At 43.5% G+C, this 16,271-nt stretch overlaps 1 protein-coding gene across 1 annotated transcript in view; it reads left to right on the top strand.

Annotated features, from left to right (window-relative positions):
- The window catches only part of tmem131 (transmembrane protein 131), a 153,290-nt gene that overhangs the window by 76,510 nt on the left and 60,509 nt on the right, over window positions 1-16,271 (top strand). The window contains exons 15-19 of the mRNA XM_084172016.1: window positions 1,379-1,513; window positions 8,548-8,652; window positions 9,132-9,218; window positions 15,109-15,261; window positions 15,386-15,461. Coding sequence (XP_084028142.1) covers window positions 1,379-1,513; window positions 8,548-8,652; window positions 9,132-9,218; window positions 15,109-15,261; window positions 15,386-15,461 — 556 coding nt within the window. The remainder of the gene's footprint in view (window positions 1-1,378; window positions 1,514-8,547; window positions 8,653-9,131; window positions 9,219-15,108; window positions 15,262-15,385; window positions 15,462-16,271) is intronic.

Here is a 16,271-nt window from a genome sequence, read left to right as displayed (position 1 = left end):
GGGGGTTGGGGTAAGGGGGGGGTAGAAGGATTACTTTATCCTATCCCAGGTATTCCTTAAAGAGGTGAGGTTTCAAATGTCTCCGGAAGGTGGTGAGTGACTCCGCTGTCCTGGCGTCGTGAGGGAGCTTGTTCCACCATTGGGGTGCCAGAGCAGCGAACAGTTTTGACTGGGCTGAGCGGGAACTATGCTTCCGCAGAGGTAGGGGAGCCAGCAGGCCAGAGGTGGATGAACGCAATGCCCTCATTTGGGTGTAGGGACTGATCAGAGCCTGAAGGTACGGAGGTGCCGTTCCCCTCACAGCTCCGTAGGCAAGCACCATGGTCTTGTAGCAGATGCGAGCTTCAACTGGAAGCCAGTGGAGTGTGCGGAGGAGCGGGGTGACGTGAGAGAACTTGGCAAGGTTGAACACCAGACGGGCTGCGGCATTCTGGATGAGTTGTAGGGGTTTAATGGCACAGGCAGGGAGCCCAGCCAACAGCGAGTTGCAGTAATCAAGACGGGAGATGACAAGTGCCTGGATTAGGACCTGTGCCGCTTCCTGTGTAAGGCAGGGTCGTACTCTCCGAATGTTGTAGAGCATGAACCTACAGGATCGGGTCACCGCCTTGATGATGGACAGGGTGTTGTCCAGGGTCACGCCAAGGCTCTTCGCACTCTGGGAGGAGGACACAACGGAGTTGTCAACCGTGATTGCGAGATCATGGAACAGGCAGTCCTTCCCCGGGAGGAAGAGCAGCTCCGTCTTGCCAAGGTTCAGCTTGAGGTGGTGATCCGTCATCCATAATGAAATGTCTGCCAGACGGCTAGATGTGCCAAGCTTATAGAGACATACCCTAAGAGACTTGCAGCTGTAATTGCTGCAAAAGGTGGCTCTACAAAGTATTGACTTCGGGGGGGTGAATAGTTATGCACGCTCAATTTTTCAGTTATTTTTTCTTATTTCTTGTTTGTTTCACAATAAATAATATTTTGCATCTTCAAAGTGGTAGGCATGTTGTGTAAATCAAATGATACAAACCCCCCAAAAATCAATTTTAATTCCAGGTTGTAAGGCAACAAAATAGGAAAAATGCCAAGGGGGGTGAATACTTTCGCAAGCCACTGTAATTATGAAAATGAGCAAAAGCTGTATGCATTAAGGAAATAGACTCCTGGCTCAAATAGAAGCCTGTCTCTAATAGAAGCCTGTCTCTAATAGAAGCCTGGCTCTAATAGAAGCCTGGCTCTATTATGCGCCTGTTGTATTGAGTGATTTAAGCAAATAAACATCCGGTCTATTACTTGTTTTACGGTAAGTTGAGTTTTTCGGTGCATCCCATCTCCTGACCTCTGTGACCTCTCTGTAACCTCTGACCTGTGTACCCCTTCCCTCCAGTTTGAGATCAAGTCATGGCTGGTGACAGGGGACAGTCTGTCCATGGAGCTGCTGCGGACAGCGAGAGGGAACAGGACAGCAGCTCTGGGCCGCAGCAGAGAACTACACAACATCTCTGCTTCACAGCGTAAAACTGTAAGAACTACATCTCTGCTTCACAGCATAAAACTGTAAGAACTACATCTCTGCTTCACAGCATAAAACTGTAAGAACTACATCTCTGCTTCACAGCATAACACTGTAAGAACTACGTCTCTGCACTACACAGCTTTTTCAGATAACCAACTCCTCATCAAGCTTTGATTATTTAAAAGATGTGTAGTGGGGGAGATCACGTGACCCTTGAACGAGATGGCCGCATGAACTAGGAGCTCCGCACAAGTAGTTTCCAATTCCTAATCTTACCTCCACTTCAAGTTTAAACTCATTTAGCTTTAGTCAAAAAGTCATGGCGGCTTCAAAAGGCAACACCACAGGGGACATTTTTACCCGGACTCGAGTACTAGCGACGGAAAAAGCCTCCAAGAAGCAGCTAGCTTCAGAAAAAGCTAGCGCCATTAGCCAGGAGAAAGAGGACCCGTCCCCCCCCGAGGCCCAACGAATGCCAACCTCGCACTCTGTCGAAGACATCTTTTCTGAGCTGAGATCCCAACGTACAGAACTCAACACTAAACTAGATGCCATTAACGCTCAGCTCAGTGCGATAGGGGGCAAGGTGACAATCCTGGAAAATGCCTTGCCTGACATAAACAACAAGATAACCATAAACGCGGGGCGCCTGGACGAGGCAGAGGGGCGAATCCTATCCACGGAAAACTTATTGACAGACGCCATGGAAACAATAGCATATGCTAAAAAAAAAATAGAGCAGCTGGAAGAGAAAACAGAGGACCTGGAAAACAGGGGGCGAAGGAATAATTGTGTTCTATTAAATCTGGGCGAAAAAGAAGAGGGAAACATGCCACTGATCCGCTACCTGCAAGACAAACTTCCCGAGTGGCTCCACCTGTCCACCGACAGGCCCATAGAACTCGAGAGAGCTCACCGAGCACTGAGGCCCCCACCAGCAGCCAGACAACCACCGCGCCCAATCACCATACGTTTCCTGAGATTCACCGACAAGGAACGAGTCCTACAGGCGGCAAAAACCAACACCATTACAGTGGGAAACGCCAAACTCACCTTACTCCAGGACCTGTCAGCTGGAATACGCCGAAAGCGCCGAGAGTTTGACGAGGTGAAGAAATGCTCCATTGACCGAGGCATCTTTAGGGGATTCAAATACCCAAACGAGATCAGGATTCTTCACCAAGGAGCCCTGCGACACTTCAAAACTCCCGAAGAGGCAAAACGTTTTTTGAAAGACAACCCTGGTCAATGAGAAATGGACCATTGACTAAATGCGATTAATGCGATTACTGTTATTACTAAAGGAGGTAAGACAACATATAGCCGATATCCAAAGACCCACCGCCCTGCTAAATTTCATTATAGCCGTCCAATCTATATTTATGTTCCTTTAGCGGAGAGGGATAGGCCCCATATTATAACTTAGGCCTACTGTATGTAGGCTGGGCTATTGATTTTATTTTCTCCCTTTCTTAATGTGGTCTGGACGGGGGCTACGTTGTCAGTTACTCAATGCGGGCGGAGAGTTACTCAATGCGGGCGGAGAGGATGAGGCATTTCTTTGGTGGGGAGGGGGAGACGTTGTGCGTTGCTAACTGTTCCCGGTCTTTTTTGTTTGTTTGTTGGAACACAGAATGGTGACTGAGCGGGGAGGTAATAGATCCAACGGGATATGTCGAGTTGTTTGGGAACTCGGCTGGGGTGTTCAGAGATTGTTATTTTATGTAAACCATTTATTTTCCTTTTATGTGAACGCAGCTGTAACTACGATCCACCTTTACCCAGAGATGACTTGCACTAAAGTTCGATTACTGTTCGATGACGATGACTAGTACCTTAAATCTATTGACATGGAACTGCCACGGTCTAGGCTTGCAATAAAACGGAAAAAGATACTATGTGCTCTAAAAAAGGAAAAAGCAGACATCGCGCTATTGCAAGAGACACACCTCTGTGATGCTGAACATGCCAAACTCCGCAGAGCTTGGGTGGGACAGGTGTATTTCTCATCTTTCAAATCCAACAGTAGAGGTACAGCAATACTTATCCATAAGAATGTTCCATTCATAATTGACAAAAACATATCTGATCCGGAGGGGAGATTTATCTTGATAACTGGGTCACTGTATGGGCAACCAATTACTATCTTAAACATATACGCCCCTAACACAGATACTCCTGCTTTTATGTCGAAAATGATAACTCTGTTCAATGAGCATTGTGTTTCCTTTGGAGTGTTGGCCGGAGATTTTAATTGTACCCTGAACCCAACCCTAGACAAATCATCTCAAATCACCACCACAAATCCTAGATCTGCAAAGATGTTGAACTCTCTTACTAAAGAAATGGGACTGATAGATATCTGGAGAGAGACTAATAGCTCAGCTATGGACTATACATACTACTCTAATGTCCATAACACCTACTCCCGTATAGATTACATTTTTATCCCAAAGAGTTTCATAAATTCAGCCACGTGTACAATCGGACCCATAGCGCTTTCGGATCACGCCTTTGTCCACCTCCGCTTTGACCTCTGCAAAAACATCCCGAGATCAAAGAGCTGGAAATTCAACACCTCCATGCTATCAAACGAAGCATTCCATACATTGGTAACTACATGGATAGACAACTACACATAAGACAACAAAGATTCTCCTGTTTCTCCGGCCACAATGTGGGACGCTGCTAAAGCCACACTAAGAGGTCATCTAATTGCATATGCTTCCTCTAAGAAAAAAGCAATGGAAGCACACAGGCTAGATCTGGAGAGGGAGCTGGAACGCTGTGAAAAAGTACATAAACAATCCCCAGACAGCACCTCCTGGAGTCAACTTAAAGCAGCCAAAGCCAAACTGAATTTGGACTATACTCGGGAGATTAAAAAAAAAGTTTTCTTTACTAAACAGAAATACCATGAGTATAGCAATAGGCCTAGTAGATTGCTTGCTTATCAATTAAAAAAAGAGCAGTCAGAGCGTACAATTATGGCTATCCGAACAGCAGAGGATGAGGTCACATATGATCCAAAAAAGATCAATTTAACTTTTCATGATTTTTACTGCAAACTATATACCTCTGAGAGAAAACACACGGAGGCAGAACTCCACTCCTTCCTAGAGGGAATCTCGCTACCTAAACTATCAGAGACCGACCAAGAAGATCTCAACTCCCCCTTCACTCCTGAGGAGATCCTGGAGGCAATTACCTCCATGCCACCTAACAAGTCCCCAGGCCCAGATGGATTCCCCAGAGAGTTCTACAAAGCTTTTTGGCCCCAGCTTAGCCCTATTTTCATGCCAATGCTGGAGGATTTTTGCAAAAACGGAGTTCTCCCAGACTCAATGCACACAGCTCGCATTACAGTGTTGCTCAAAAAAGACAAGGATCCCCTATCCTGCTCCTCCTCCGGCCCATAAGCTTGTTGGATTTCGACTACAAAATAATCACCAAATTGCTCGCCAAAAGACTAAACACTCTTCTTCCCAAAATAATAAAAGCGGACCAGACGGGATTTATTAGAGACAGATACTCTTCTGATAACATTCGCCGTCTTTTTGATATTATTGATCAAGTAAACGCACAGAAGACCCCTGTCCTGCTGGCTTCACTGGATGCTGAGAAGGCGTTCGACAGGATGGAGTGGAGCTTTCTGTTCTCAGTCTTAGAGAAGTTCAACATGGGCCCAAACTTTATTAAATGGATCAAATCACTATACTCTCATCCAAATGCCATGGTGACTACTAACGGACTGAACTCTGACAGATTCCCTTTGGGACGGGGCACAAGACAAGGGTGCTCGCTGTCCCCCCTGCTCTACTTGTTGGGGGCGGAGCCTCTGGCAGAGTTGATAAGGAGCAATCCAAGTATTATGGGTGTTCCTGCAGGCGGCCTGCAGCACAAGATTTCGCTTTACGCGGATGATGTCTTGCTCTACATATCCAACCCTGAGAAATCCCTTCCTCCCATCTTAGATACAATTGCTCAGTATGGCACGTTTTCAGGTTATAAGATTAATTTTAACAAATCCACTGTCTGCCCTCTCAATATTATACTCACCAGTTCTATGAAGACACTATGCCCATTCCAATGGAAGACACAGGGGTTTCAATACCTTGGGATATTCATAACACCAGATCTGAATAGGCTTTTCAAAGAGAATTATCTTCCACTCCTGGATCAAATCAAGAACAACCTCCAAACCTGGATCTCCCTCCCAATTAGCTTAGTAGGAAGAATTAATGTAATCCGTATGAACATCCTCCCTAGACTGAACTATTTATTTCAGATGCTCCCATGCTATCTCCCAGCTTCCTTTTTCAAAACAATTAACCAAAGCATCACCAAATTTATATGGGGCAATAAAAAACCTAGGATCAAGCTTTCCACTCTATCGAAACCTGAATCTAAGGGTGGTCTTGCCCTTCCCTCCCTTCAATTGTACTACTGGTCTGCCCAAATCCGCAACATGCTAACATGGATCACAAACAGACAAGAGTCAACGTGGAGCCAGATAGAAGCCCAATCTTGTGGTTCATTGCCACTAAGCTCAACTATATTCATTGATAACTTTAGTGAAGTGGGCAACATAGCCAAAACATTTGTGATTTACAGTACCCTACGAGCGTGGAGGGACTGTAAGAAATACTTGGGCATCTCCTCCCAAATATGTTCTCACTCGCCTATAGTAGGCAACCCAGACTTGCCAAAAGCCCTGAGAGATGCCAACTTTAATCTTTGGCATACTCTAGGAATCAGGACCTTTTCAGACCTATTTCATCAGAAGACCACTACACTGAAATCCTTTCAAGAGCTCTGCAATGAATTCAATGTGCCAAGATCCCATTTTTTTAAATATCTACAAATTAGACATGTCATCTCCTCATTTACTTCCAAGAGGAGGTTTAGAACTCAGTTGAATGAAGTTGAAACCCTTCTTGTCACAGCACAATCCATTAAAGGCAAAATATCCTATATCTATAGACTCCTTTCTGAGAAAGGAGGATCCTCCTTTACTCCTTTGAAAATAATATGGGAAAAGGACCTCGGTCTGACTATCAGTGATGAGTTATGGGCGGAGGTTTGCGACAGGGTATACTGCTCCTCTACTAATGTAAAAATGAAAGAATCTAATTACAAATTTTTGTACAAATTTTATTACACTCCCCTGAGACTCCATAAAATGAAAACAGACATTTCTCCTAATTGTAATAGATGTACCTCTGAAAGTGGAACCTATATGCATGTATTTTGGAGCTGCAGAGAGATTGCCAGATTTTGGCAATCTATACATACTGCTGCACAGAAAATACTAGATGTACAGTTTGATATGACCCCGTGTCTCTATCTTCTTAATGCCCAGCAGGACTTTGTTCTTGATCCTGACAGAGAAAATTTGCTCATGACCATTACATACTTTGCTAAGAAATGTATTCTTCTATTGTGGGCCTCTAATACTGCTCCTACATTTAAAATGTGGATTGACCAGATTGTTGACTTTCTCCCCCTTGAAAAGCTCACTTATGACCTCCACAAGAGACAGCCCAAGTTTGATAGACTCTGGTCTCCACTACTCAACTATATTTCAAATTGGACAGAGTGAATGGGGGAATCAGGGAGATGGGCAGATGCGTGTTGTGTAAGGTGCTGTAAAACCTAAAAACTAATTATTGGCTCGTCATCTCAGCTAAGGCTGGAAATAGCTAATAAGAACCTTGATAGTGCTGCTGCAAGTTCTATAATTTAAATTTTGTTATAATTATTATTTGTGTGTGTATGTATGTATGTATGTATGTGTATATATGTATGTATGTATATATATATATACATATATAAAACAATTTTTTATTATTATTATTATTATTATTATTATTTTTTTTTTTTTTAATTCACATCTGTGAATGTGGAATGTGTTTGGTTGGTTGATTGAAAACTTAATAAAACTTTAAATTGAAAAAAAAAAAAAAAAAAAAAAAAAAAAAAAGATGTGTAGTGGTAGGGCAAAAACCAAAACATGCACCAAGGGAGGGCCCCGGGACCGAGTTTGGGGACACCTGTTTTACAGATACCCAGCCTAAAACCACAAAGAACAAGTGGAAGCAAAGCGGCAGTGAATTGATGGTTGTTGCAGTGAACTGGTTCAATGGCTCAGTGGTCACCGTGAGGATTACACTTTTTAAAATAACTTTTATGAATAAGCAATTATACATTTGTATCAATGTTTTTATACTTTGAGTTATATTAACTGTTATAAATGATTATTGCTCATGGCATAAGGTGTTGCTATTCTACAGTAGACAGTGAAGTAGTGACCCAAATCTCATGGATGCGTTTGCCCCTGTGATGATTTCAATGATAGCAGGAAGCAGAACGACAGGAAGACAGGTTGGGTGTTTTTTCAACCCCACATTTACATGAAGTGTTATAGGGTATGGACAGCATGTAAACCAAGCTGATGTATGATATTATCATCAGGGTGATGTATGTATACCTCTGTTATCATCAGGGTGATGTATGTATACCTCTGTTATCATCTGGGTGATGTATGTATACCTCTGTTATCATCAGGGTGATGTTATCATCAGGGTGATGTATGTATACCTCTGTTATCATCAGGGTGATGTATGTATACCTCTGTTATCATCAGGGTGATGTTATCATCAGGGTGATGTATGTATACCTCTGTTATCATCAGGGTGATGTATGTATACCTCTGTTATCATCAGGGTGATATTATCATCAGGGTGATGTATGTATACCTCTGTTATCATCAGGGTGATGTATGTATACCTCTGTTATCATCTGGGTGATGTATGTATACCTCTGTTATCATCAGGGTGATGTTATCATCAGGGTGATGTATGTATACCTCTGTTATCATCAGGGTGATGTATGTATACCTCTGTTATCATCAGGGTGATGTTATCATCAGGGTGATGTATGTATACCTATACCTCTGTTATCATCAGGGTGATGTATGTATACCTCTGTCTCCAGGTGGTGTTATCATCAGGGTGATGTATGTATACCTCTGTCTCCAGGTGGTGTTATCATCAGGGTACTACGCAGCCTTCAGAGTCACCCTGGAGGCTCAATCTCTGGAGGGCCTGTACGACGGGGCGGTACACATCACCACTGACTACGAGGTACGTTACCTGGGTTGCAAAATGACGGTAACTTTTTTTTAATTCCCAAGTTTTCCAGAAATCCTGGTTGTAAAAAGGTTATCGGAATTTTGCAACTCTGTACGTTACACAAAAACACAGACTAAGAGGTATTGACTCAGGCCACTGCTTCTAACATTTCTACAAATGTAGTTGCACACGCCCAATAAAATATACTCCCAATAATTTAATGGTTAAACACTTAACGTTCCAGCCCACATTGCCTTCTTCTTAGTCAGCACCTCTCCAACTGTATTGGCCACTGGGTGTGCAGAGCAATGCATCCTTTAAAACAACAGTAGGTGTTACTCAATATGTGCCATCATGATGAGTTTAGTTTTTTTGTTGCCTGATCTGAGATCTGTCCTGTGGTGATTGTTATGCCAAATGACCCGAGGCGAAGGCTACAGCACTAACAGATCTAGGACCAGTCTTAAGAGTTTTTCTTCTGTGTTTTTCAGATATTAACAATCCCAGTGAAGGCTGTCATAGCAGTGGGGAGGCTAAACAGCTATCCCAAACACATCATCCTACCTCCATCCTTTCCTGTGAGTAACTTATGCTAAACCATCATCCTACCTCTAACCCTCTGTTAAACCATCATCCTACCTTTAACCCTCTGTTAAACCATCATCCTACCTCTAACCAACCCTAACCCTCTGCTAAACCATCATCCTACCTTTAACCCCCTGTTAAACCATCATCCTACCTTTAACCCCCTGTTAAACCATCATCCTACCTCTAACCCTAACCCCCTGTTAAACCATCATCCTACCTCTACCCACTGTTAAACCATCATCCTACCTCTAACCCTCTGTTAAACCATCATCCTACCTCTAACCCTCTGTTAAACCATCATCCTACCTCTACCCCTCTGCTAAACCATCATCCTACCTCTAACCCCCTGTTAAACCATCATCCTACCTCTACCCTCTGTTAAACCATCATCCTACCTCTAACCCTCTGTTAAACCATCATCCTACCTCTAACCAACCCTAACCCTCTGCTAAACCATCATCCTACCTTTAACCCCCTGTTAAACCATCATCCTACCTCTACCCTCTGTTAAACCATCATCCTACCTCTAACCCTCTGTTAAACCATCATCCTACCTCTAACCCTAACCCCCTGTTAAACCATCATCCTACCTCTACCCACTGTTAAACCATCATCCTACCTCTAACCCTCTGTTAAACCATCATCCTACCTCTAACCCTCTGTTAAACCATCATCCTACCTCTAACCCTCTGTTAAACCATCATCCTACCTCTAACCCTCTGTTAAACCATCATCCTACCTCTAACCCTCTGTTAAACCATCATCCTACCTCTAACCCTCTGCTAAACCATCATCCTACCTCTAACCCTCTGTTAAACCATCATCCTACCTCTACCCCTCTGCTAAACCATCATCCTACCTCTAACCCTCTGTTAAACCATCATCCTACCTCTAACCCTCTGTTAAACCATCATCCTACCTCTAACCCTAACCCCCTGTTAAACCATCATCCTACCTCTACCCACTGTTAAACCATCATCCTACCTCTAACCCTCTGTTAAACCATCATCCTACCTCTAACCCTCTGTTAAACCATCATCCTACCTCTAACCCTCTGTTAAACCATCATCCTACCTCTAACCCTCTGTTAAACCATCATCCTACCTCTAACCCTCTGTTAAACCATCATCCTACCTCTAACCCTCTGCTAAACCATCATCCTACCTCTAACCCTCTGTTAAACCATCATCCTACCTCTACCCCTCTGCTAAACCATCATCCTACCTCTAACCCTCTGTTAAACCATCATCCTACCTCTACCCTCTTGTTAAACCATCATCCTACCTCTAACCCTAACCCCCTGTTAAACCATCAACCTACCTCTAACCCTCTGTTAAACCATCATCCTACCTCTACCCCTCTGCTAAACCATCATCCTACCTCTAACCCTCTGTTAAACCATCATCCTACCTCTAACCCTCTGTTAAACCATCATCCTACCTCTAACCCCCTGTTAAACCATCATCCTACCTCTAACCCTCTTGTTAAACCATCATCCTACCTCTAACCCCTCTGTTAAACCATCATCCTACCTCTACCCTCTTGTTAAACCATCATCCTACCTCTAACCCTAACCCCCTGTTAAACCATCATCCTACCTCTACCCTCTTGTTAAACCATCATCCTACCTCTAACCCTAACCCCCTGTTAAACCATCATCCTACCTCTAACCCTCTGTTAAACCATCATCCTACCTCTACCCCTCTGCTAAACCATCATCCTACCTCTAACCCTCTGTTAAACCATCATCCTACCTCTAACCCTCTGTTAAACCATCATCCTACCTCTAACCCCCTGTTAAACCATCATCCTACCTCTAACCCTCTTGTTAAACCATCATCCTACCTCTAACCCCTCTGTTAAACCATCATCCTACCTCTACCCTCTTGTTAAACCATCATACTACCTCTAACCCCCTATTAAACCATCATCCTACCTCTACCCTCTTGTTAAACCATCATCCTACCTCTAACCCTCTGTTAAACCATCATCCTACCTCTAACCCTCTGTTAAACCATCATCCTACCTCTAACCCTCTGTTAAACCATCATCCTACCTCTAACCCACTGTTAAACCATCATCCTACCTCTAACCCTCTGTTAAACCATCATCCTACCTCTACCCTCTTGTTAAACCATCATCCTACCTCTAACCCTCTGTTAAACCATCATCCTACCTCTAACCCTCTGTTAAACCATCATCCTACCTCTAACCCTCTGTTAAACCATCATCCTACCTCTAACCCTCTGTTAAACCATCATCCTACCTCTAACCCACTGTTAAACCATCATCCTACCTCTAACCCTCTGTTAAACCATCATCCTACCTCTAACCCTCTGTTAAACCATCATCCTACCTCTAACCCCCTGTTAAACCATCATCCTACCTCTAACCCCCTGTTAAACCATCATCCTACCTCTAACCCTCTGTTAAACCATCATCCTACCTCTAACCCTCTGTTAAACCATCATCCTACCTCTAACCCCCTGTTAAACCATCATCCTACCTCTACCCTCTGTTAAACCATCATACTACCTCTACCCTCTTGTTAAACCATCATCCAACTCTACCCTCTTGTTAAACGATCATCCTACCTCTAACCCTCTGTTAAACCATCATCCTACCTCTAACCCTCTGTTAAACCATCATCCTACCTCTAACCCCCTGTTAAACCATCATCCTACCTCTACCCTCTGTTAAACCATCATCCTACCTCTAACCCTCTGTTAAACCGTCATCCTACCTCTAACCATCTGTTAAACCATCATCCTACCTCTACCCCTCTGTTAAACCGTCATCCTACCTCTAACCCCCTGTTAAACCATCATCCTACCTCTAACCCTCTGTTAAACCATCATCCTACCTCTAACCCTCTGTTAAACCATCATCCTACCTCTAACCCTCTGTTAAACCATCATCCTACCTCTAACCCTCTGTTAAACCATCATCCTACCTCTAACCCTCTGTTAAACCATCATCCTACCTTTACCCTCTTGTTAAACCATCATCCTACCTCTAACCCTCTGTTAAACCATCATCCTACCTCTAACCCTCTGCTAAACCATCATCCTACCTCTAACCCTCTGTTAAACCATCATCCTACCTCTAACCCTAACCCTCTGTTAAACCATCATCCTACCTCTAACCCTCTGTTAAACCATCATCCTACCTCTAACCCTCTGTTAAACCATCATCCTACCTCTAACCCTCTGTTAAACCATCATCCTACCTCTAACCCTCTGTTAAACCATCATCCTACCTCTAACCCTCTGTTAAACCATCATCCTACCTCTAACCCTCTGTTAAACCATCATCCTACCTCTAACCCTCTGCTAAACCATCATCCTACCTCTAACCCTCTGTTAAACCATCATCCTACCTCTACCCCTCTGCTAAACCATCATCCTACCTCTAACCCTCTGTTAAACCATCATCCTACCTCTAACCCTCTGTTAAACCATCATCCTACCTCTAACCCTAACCCCCTGTTAAACCATCATCCTACCTCTACCCACTGTTAAACCATCATCCTACCTCTAACCCTCTGTTAAACCATCATCCTACCTCTAACCCTCTGTTAAACCATCATCCTACCTCTAACCCTCTGTTAAACCATCATCCTACCTCTAACCCTCTGTTAAACCATCATCCTACCTCTAACCCTCTGTTAAACCATCATCCTACCTCTAACCCTCTGCTAAACCATCATCCTACCTCTAACCCTCTGTTAAACCATCATCCTACCTCTACCCCTCTGCTAAACCATCATCCTACCTCTAACCCTCTGTTAAACCATCATCCTACCTCTACCCTCTTGTTAAACCATCATCCTACCTCTAACCCTAACCCCCTGTTAAACCATCAACCTACCTCTAACCCTCTGTTAAACCATCATCCTACCTCTACCCCTCTGCTAAACCATCATCCTACCTCTAACCCTCTGTTAAACCATCATCCTACCTCTAACCCTCTGTTAAACCATCATCCTACCTCTAACCCCCTGTTAAACCATCATCCTACCTCTAACCCTCTTGTTAAACCATCATCCTACCTCTAACCCCTCTGTTAAACCATCATCCTACCTCTACCCTCTTGTTAAACCATCATCCTACCTCTAACCCTAACCCCCTGTTAAACCATCATCCTACCTCTACCCTCTTGTTAAACCATCATCCTACCTCTAACCCTAACCCCCTGTTAAACCATCATCCTACCTCTAACCCTCTGTTAAACCATCATCCTACCTCTACCCCTCTGCTAAACCATCATCCTACCTCTAACCCTCTGTTAAACCATCATCCTACCTCTAACCCTCTGTTAAACCATCATCCTACCTCTAACCCCCTGTTAAACCATCATCCTACCTCTAACCCTCTTGTTAAACCATCATCCTACCTCTAACCCCTCTGTTAAACCATCATCCTACCTCTACCCTCTTGTTAAACCATCATACTACCTCTAACCCCCTATTAAACCATCATCCTACCTCTACCCTCTTGTTAAACCATCATCCTACCTCTAACCCTCTGTTAAACCATCATCCTACCTCTAACCCTCTGTTAAACCATCATCCTACCTCTAACCCTCTGTTAAACCATCATCCTACCTCTAACCCACTGTTAAACCATCATCCTACCTCTAACCCTCTGTTAAACCATCATCCTACCTCTACCCTCTTGTTAAACCATCATCCTACCTCTAACCCTCTGTTAAACCATCATCCTACCTCTAACCCTCTGTTAAACCATCATCCTACCTCTAACCCTCTGTTAAACCATCATCCTACCTCTAACCCTCTGTTAAACCATCATCCTACCTCTAACCCACTGTTAAACCATCATCCTACCTCTAACCCTCTGTTAAACCATCATCCTACCTCTAACCCTCTGTTAAACCATCATCCTACCTCTAACCCCCTGTTAAACCATCATCCTACCTCTAACCCCCTGTTAAACCATCATCCTACCTCTAACCCCCTATTAAACCATCATCCTACCTCTAACCCTCTGTTAAACCATCATCCTACCTCTACCCCTCTGCTAAACCATCATCCTACCTCTACCCCTCTGCTAAACCATCATCCTACCTCTAACCCTCTGTTAAACCATCATCCTACCTCTAACCCTCTGTTAAACCATCATCCTACCTCTACCCTCTTGTTAAACCATCATCCAACTCTACCCTCTTGTTAAACCATCATCCTACCTCTAACCCTCTGTTAAACCATCATCCTACCTCTAACCCCCTGTTAAACCATCATCCTACCTCTACACTCTGTTAAACCATCATCCTACCTCTAACCCTCTGTTAAACCATCATCCTACCTCTAACCCCCTGTTAAACCATCATCCTACCTCTACCCTCTTGTTAAACCATCATCCTACCTCTAACCCTCTGTTAAACCATCATCCTACCTTTAACCCCCTGTTAAACCATCATCCTACCTTTAACCCTAACTCATGATTCTTATTCCCATAATCTCTGACTCCCGATATCTCGGATCAGAAATTGCTAAATTATTCTTTAAAAATATCAGCCCAACTATATGGGTGATTTAGGTGTCCTGGTATGCCTTGATGCCTGGATTTCATATTGCAACATTTCACTCCTGTTACTGTGTATTATGATCCCTTATGACATGGACTATATTGAGGCCCCTCACCATTCTTTGTTGCAGTAGTCTATTCTATATTAACAACAGGCACAAGATCAGATTGCTGACGTTCCAACAGGCAACACAACATTCTCACAATGAAGCTCTTCACTGTCTTGAAATGACCGACGCGTGAGGTGTGAAAACAGTGTTATGTTATGGTCGCTGTCACGCGTCGCCCTGCCCTGACGTGTGCCTGTGTTTGCCCTCTCCTCTCCTGCTGCCAGGGGAAGATAGTTCACCAGAGTTTCAGCATCCAGAGTTCCTTCACCCAGAGAGTGAGACTCCAACGCATTCATTCCCTAACAGAAGATGTTCGGTTCTATTACAAAAGACTACGCATTAACAAGGATGGACTGGAACCCAGACGCCAGTCTAAGGTAGACACACACAGGTCACCACGTCAGGCCTTAGTTTAATAACACTGTTCTGAATGTGAACATTTATGCAGCACAGAGCTTAATGGCATCACTTATCATTTATTTCCCTATTTTTTTTTTGTAGGTTGCAAATATTTATTTTGATGCCAGTTTGCAGTGTGGTGACCACTGTTATGTGGGGTTGCCATTTATCCTGAAATGTGAGTATCCTGGACCGTCTCATGATATCGTTTGTTCGTTTTTTTCACAGAAAATGTTATATCCTCACACAACCTGCTACTTAAAATCCTCTAACCTTAACTCTCAAGTTCAGGTGTATACTATAAGAATGTGAATGATTGCCAGTTATTCAATGGCTACATGAATATGCCAGCTGTTGTTTTATGGCTACATGAATATTCCAGCTGTTATTCTACGGCTACATGAATATTCCAGCCGTTATTCTACGGCTACATGAATATTCCAGCCGTTATTCTACGGCTACATGAATATTCCAGCTGGTATTCTACGGCTACATGAACATTCCAGCTGGTATTCTATGGCTACATGAATATTCCAGCTGTTATTCTATGGCTACATGAATATTCCAGCTGGTATTCTACGGCTACATGAATATGCCAGCTGTTGTTCTATGGCTACATGAATATTCCAGCTGTTATTCTATGGCTACATGAATATTCCAGCTGTTATTCTACGGCTACATGAATATTCCAGCCGTTATTCTACGGCTACATGAATATTCCAGCCGTTATTCTACGGCTACATGAATATTCCAGCCGTTATTCTACGGCTACATGAATATTCCAGCTGGTATTCTATGGCTACATGAATATTCCAGCTGGTATTCTACGGCTACATGAACATTCCAGCTGGTATTCTATGGCTACATGAATATTCCAGCTGGTATTCTATGGCTACATGAATATTCCAGCTGGTATTCTATGGCTACATGAATATTCCAGCTGGTATTCTACGGCTACATGAACATTCCAGCTGGTATTCTATGGCTA

The sequence above is a fragment of the Coregonus lavaretus genome (genome assembly GCF_964263955.1).
Source record: "Coregonus lavaretus genome assembly, chromosome: 11".
NCBI classification, from domain to species: Eukaryota; Metazoa; Chordata; class Actinopteri; order Salmoniformes; family Salmonidae; genus Coregonus; species Coregonus lavaretus.
Note: the sequence above shows the minus strand (reverse complement) of the source record. Positions and strands in the feature narration are given on the sequence as shown.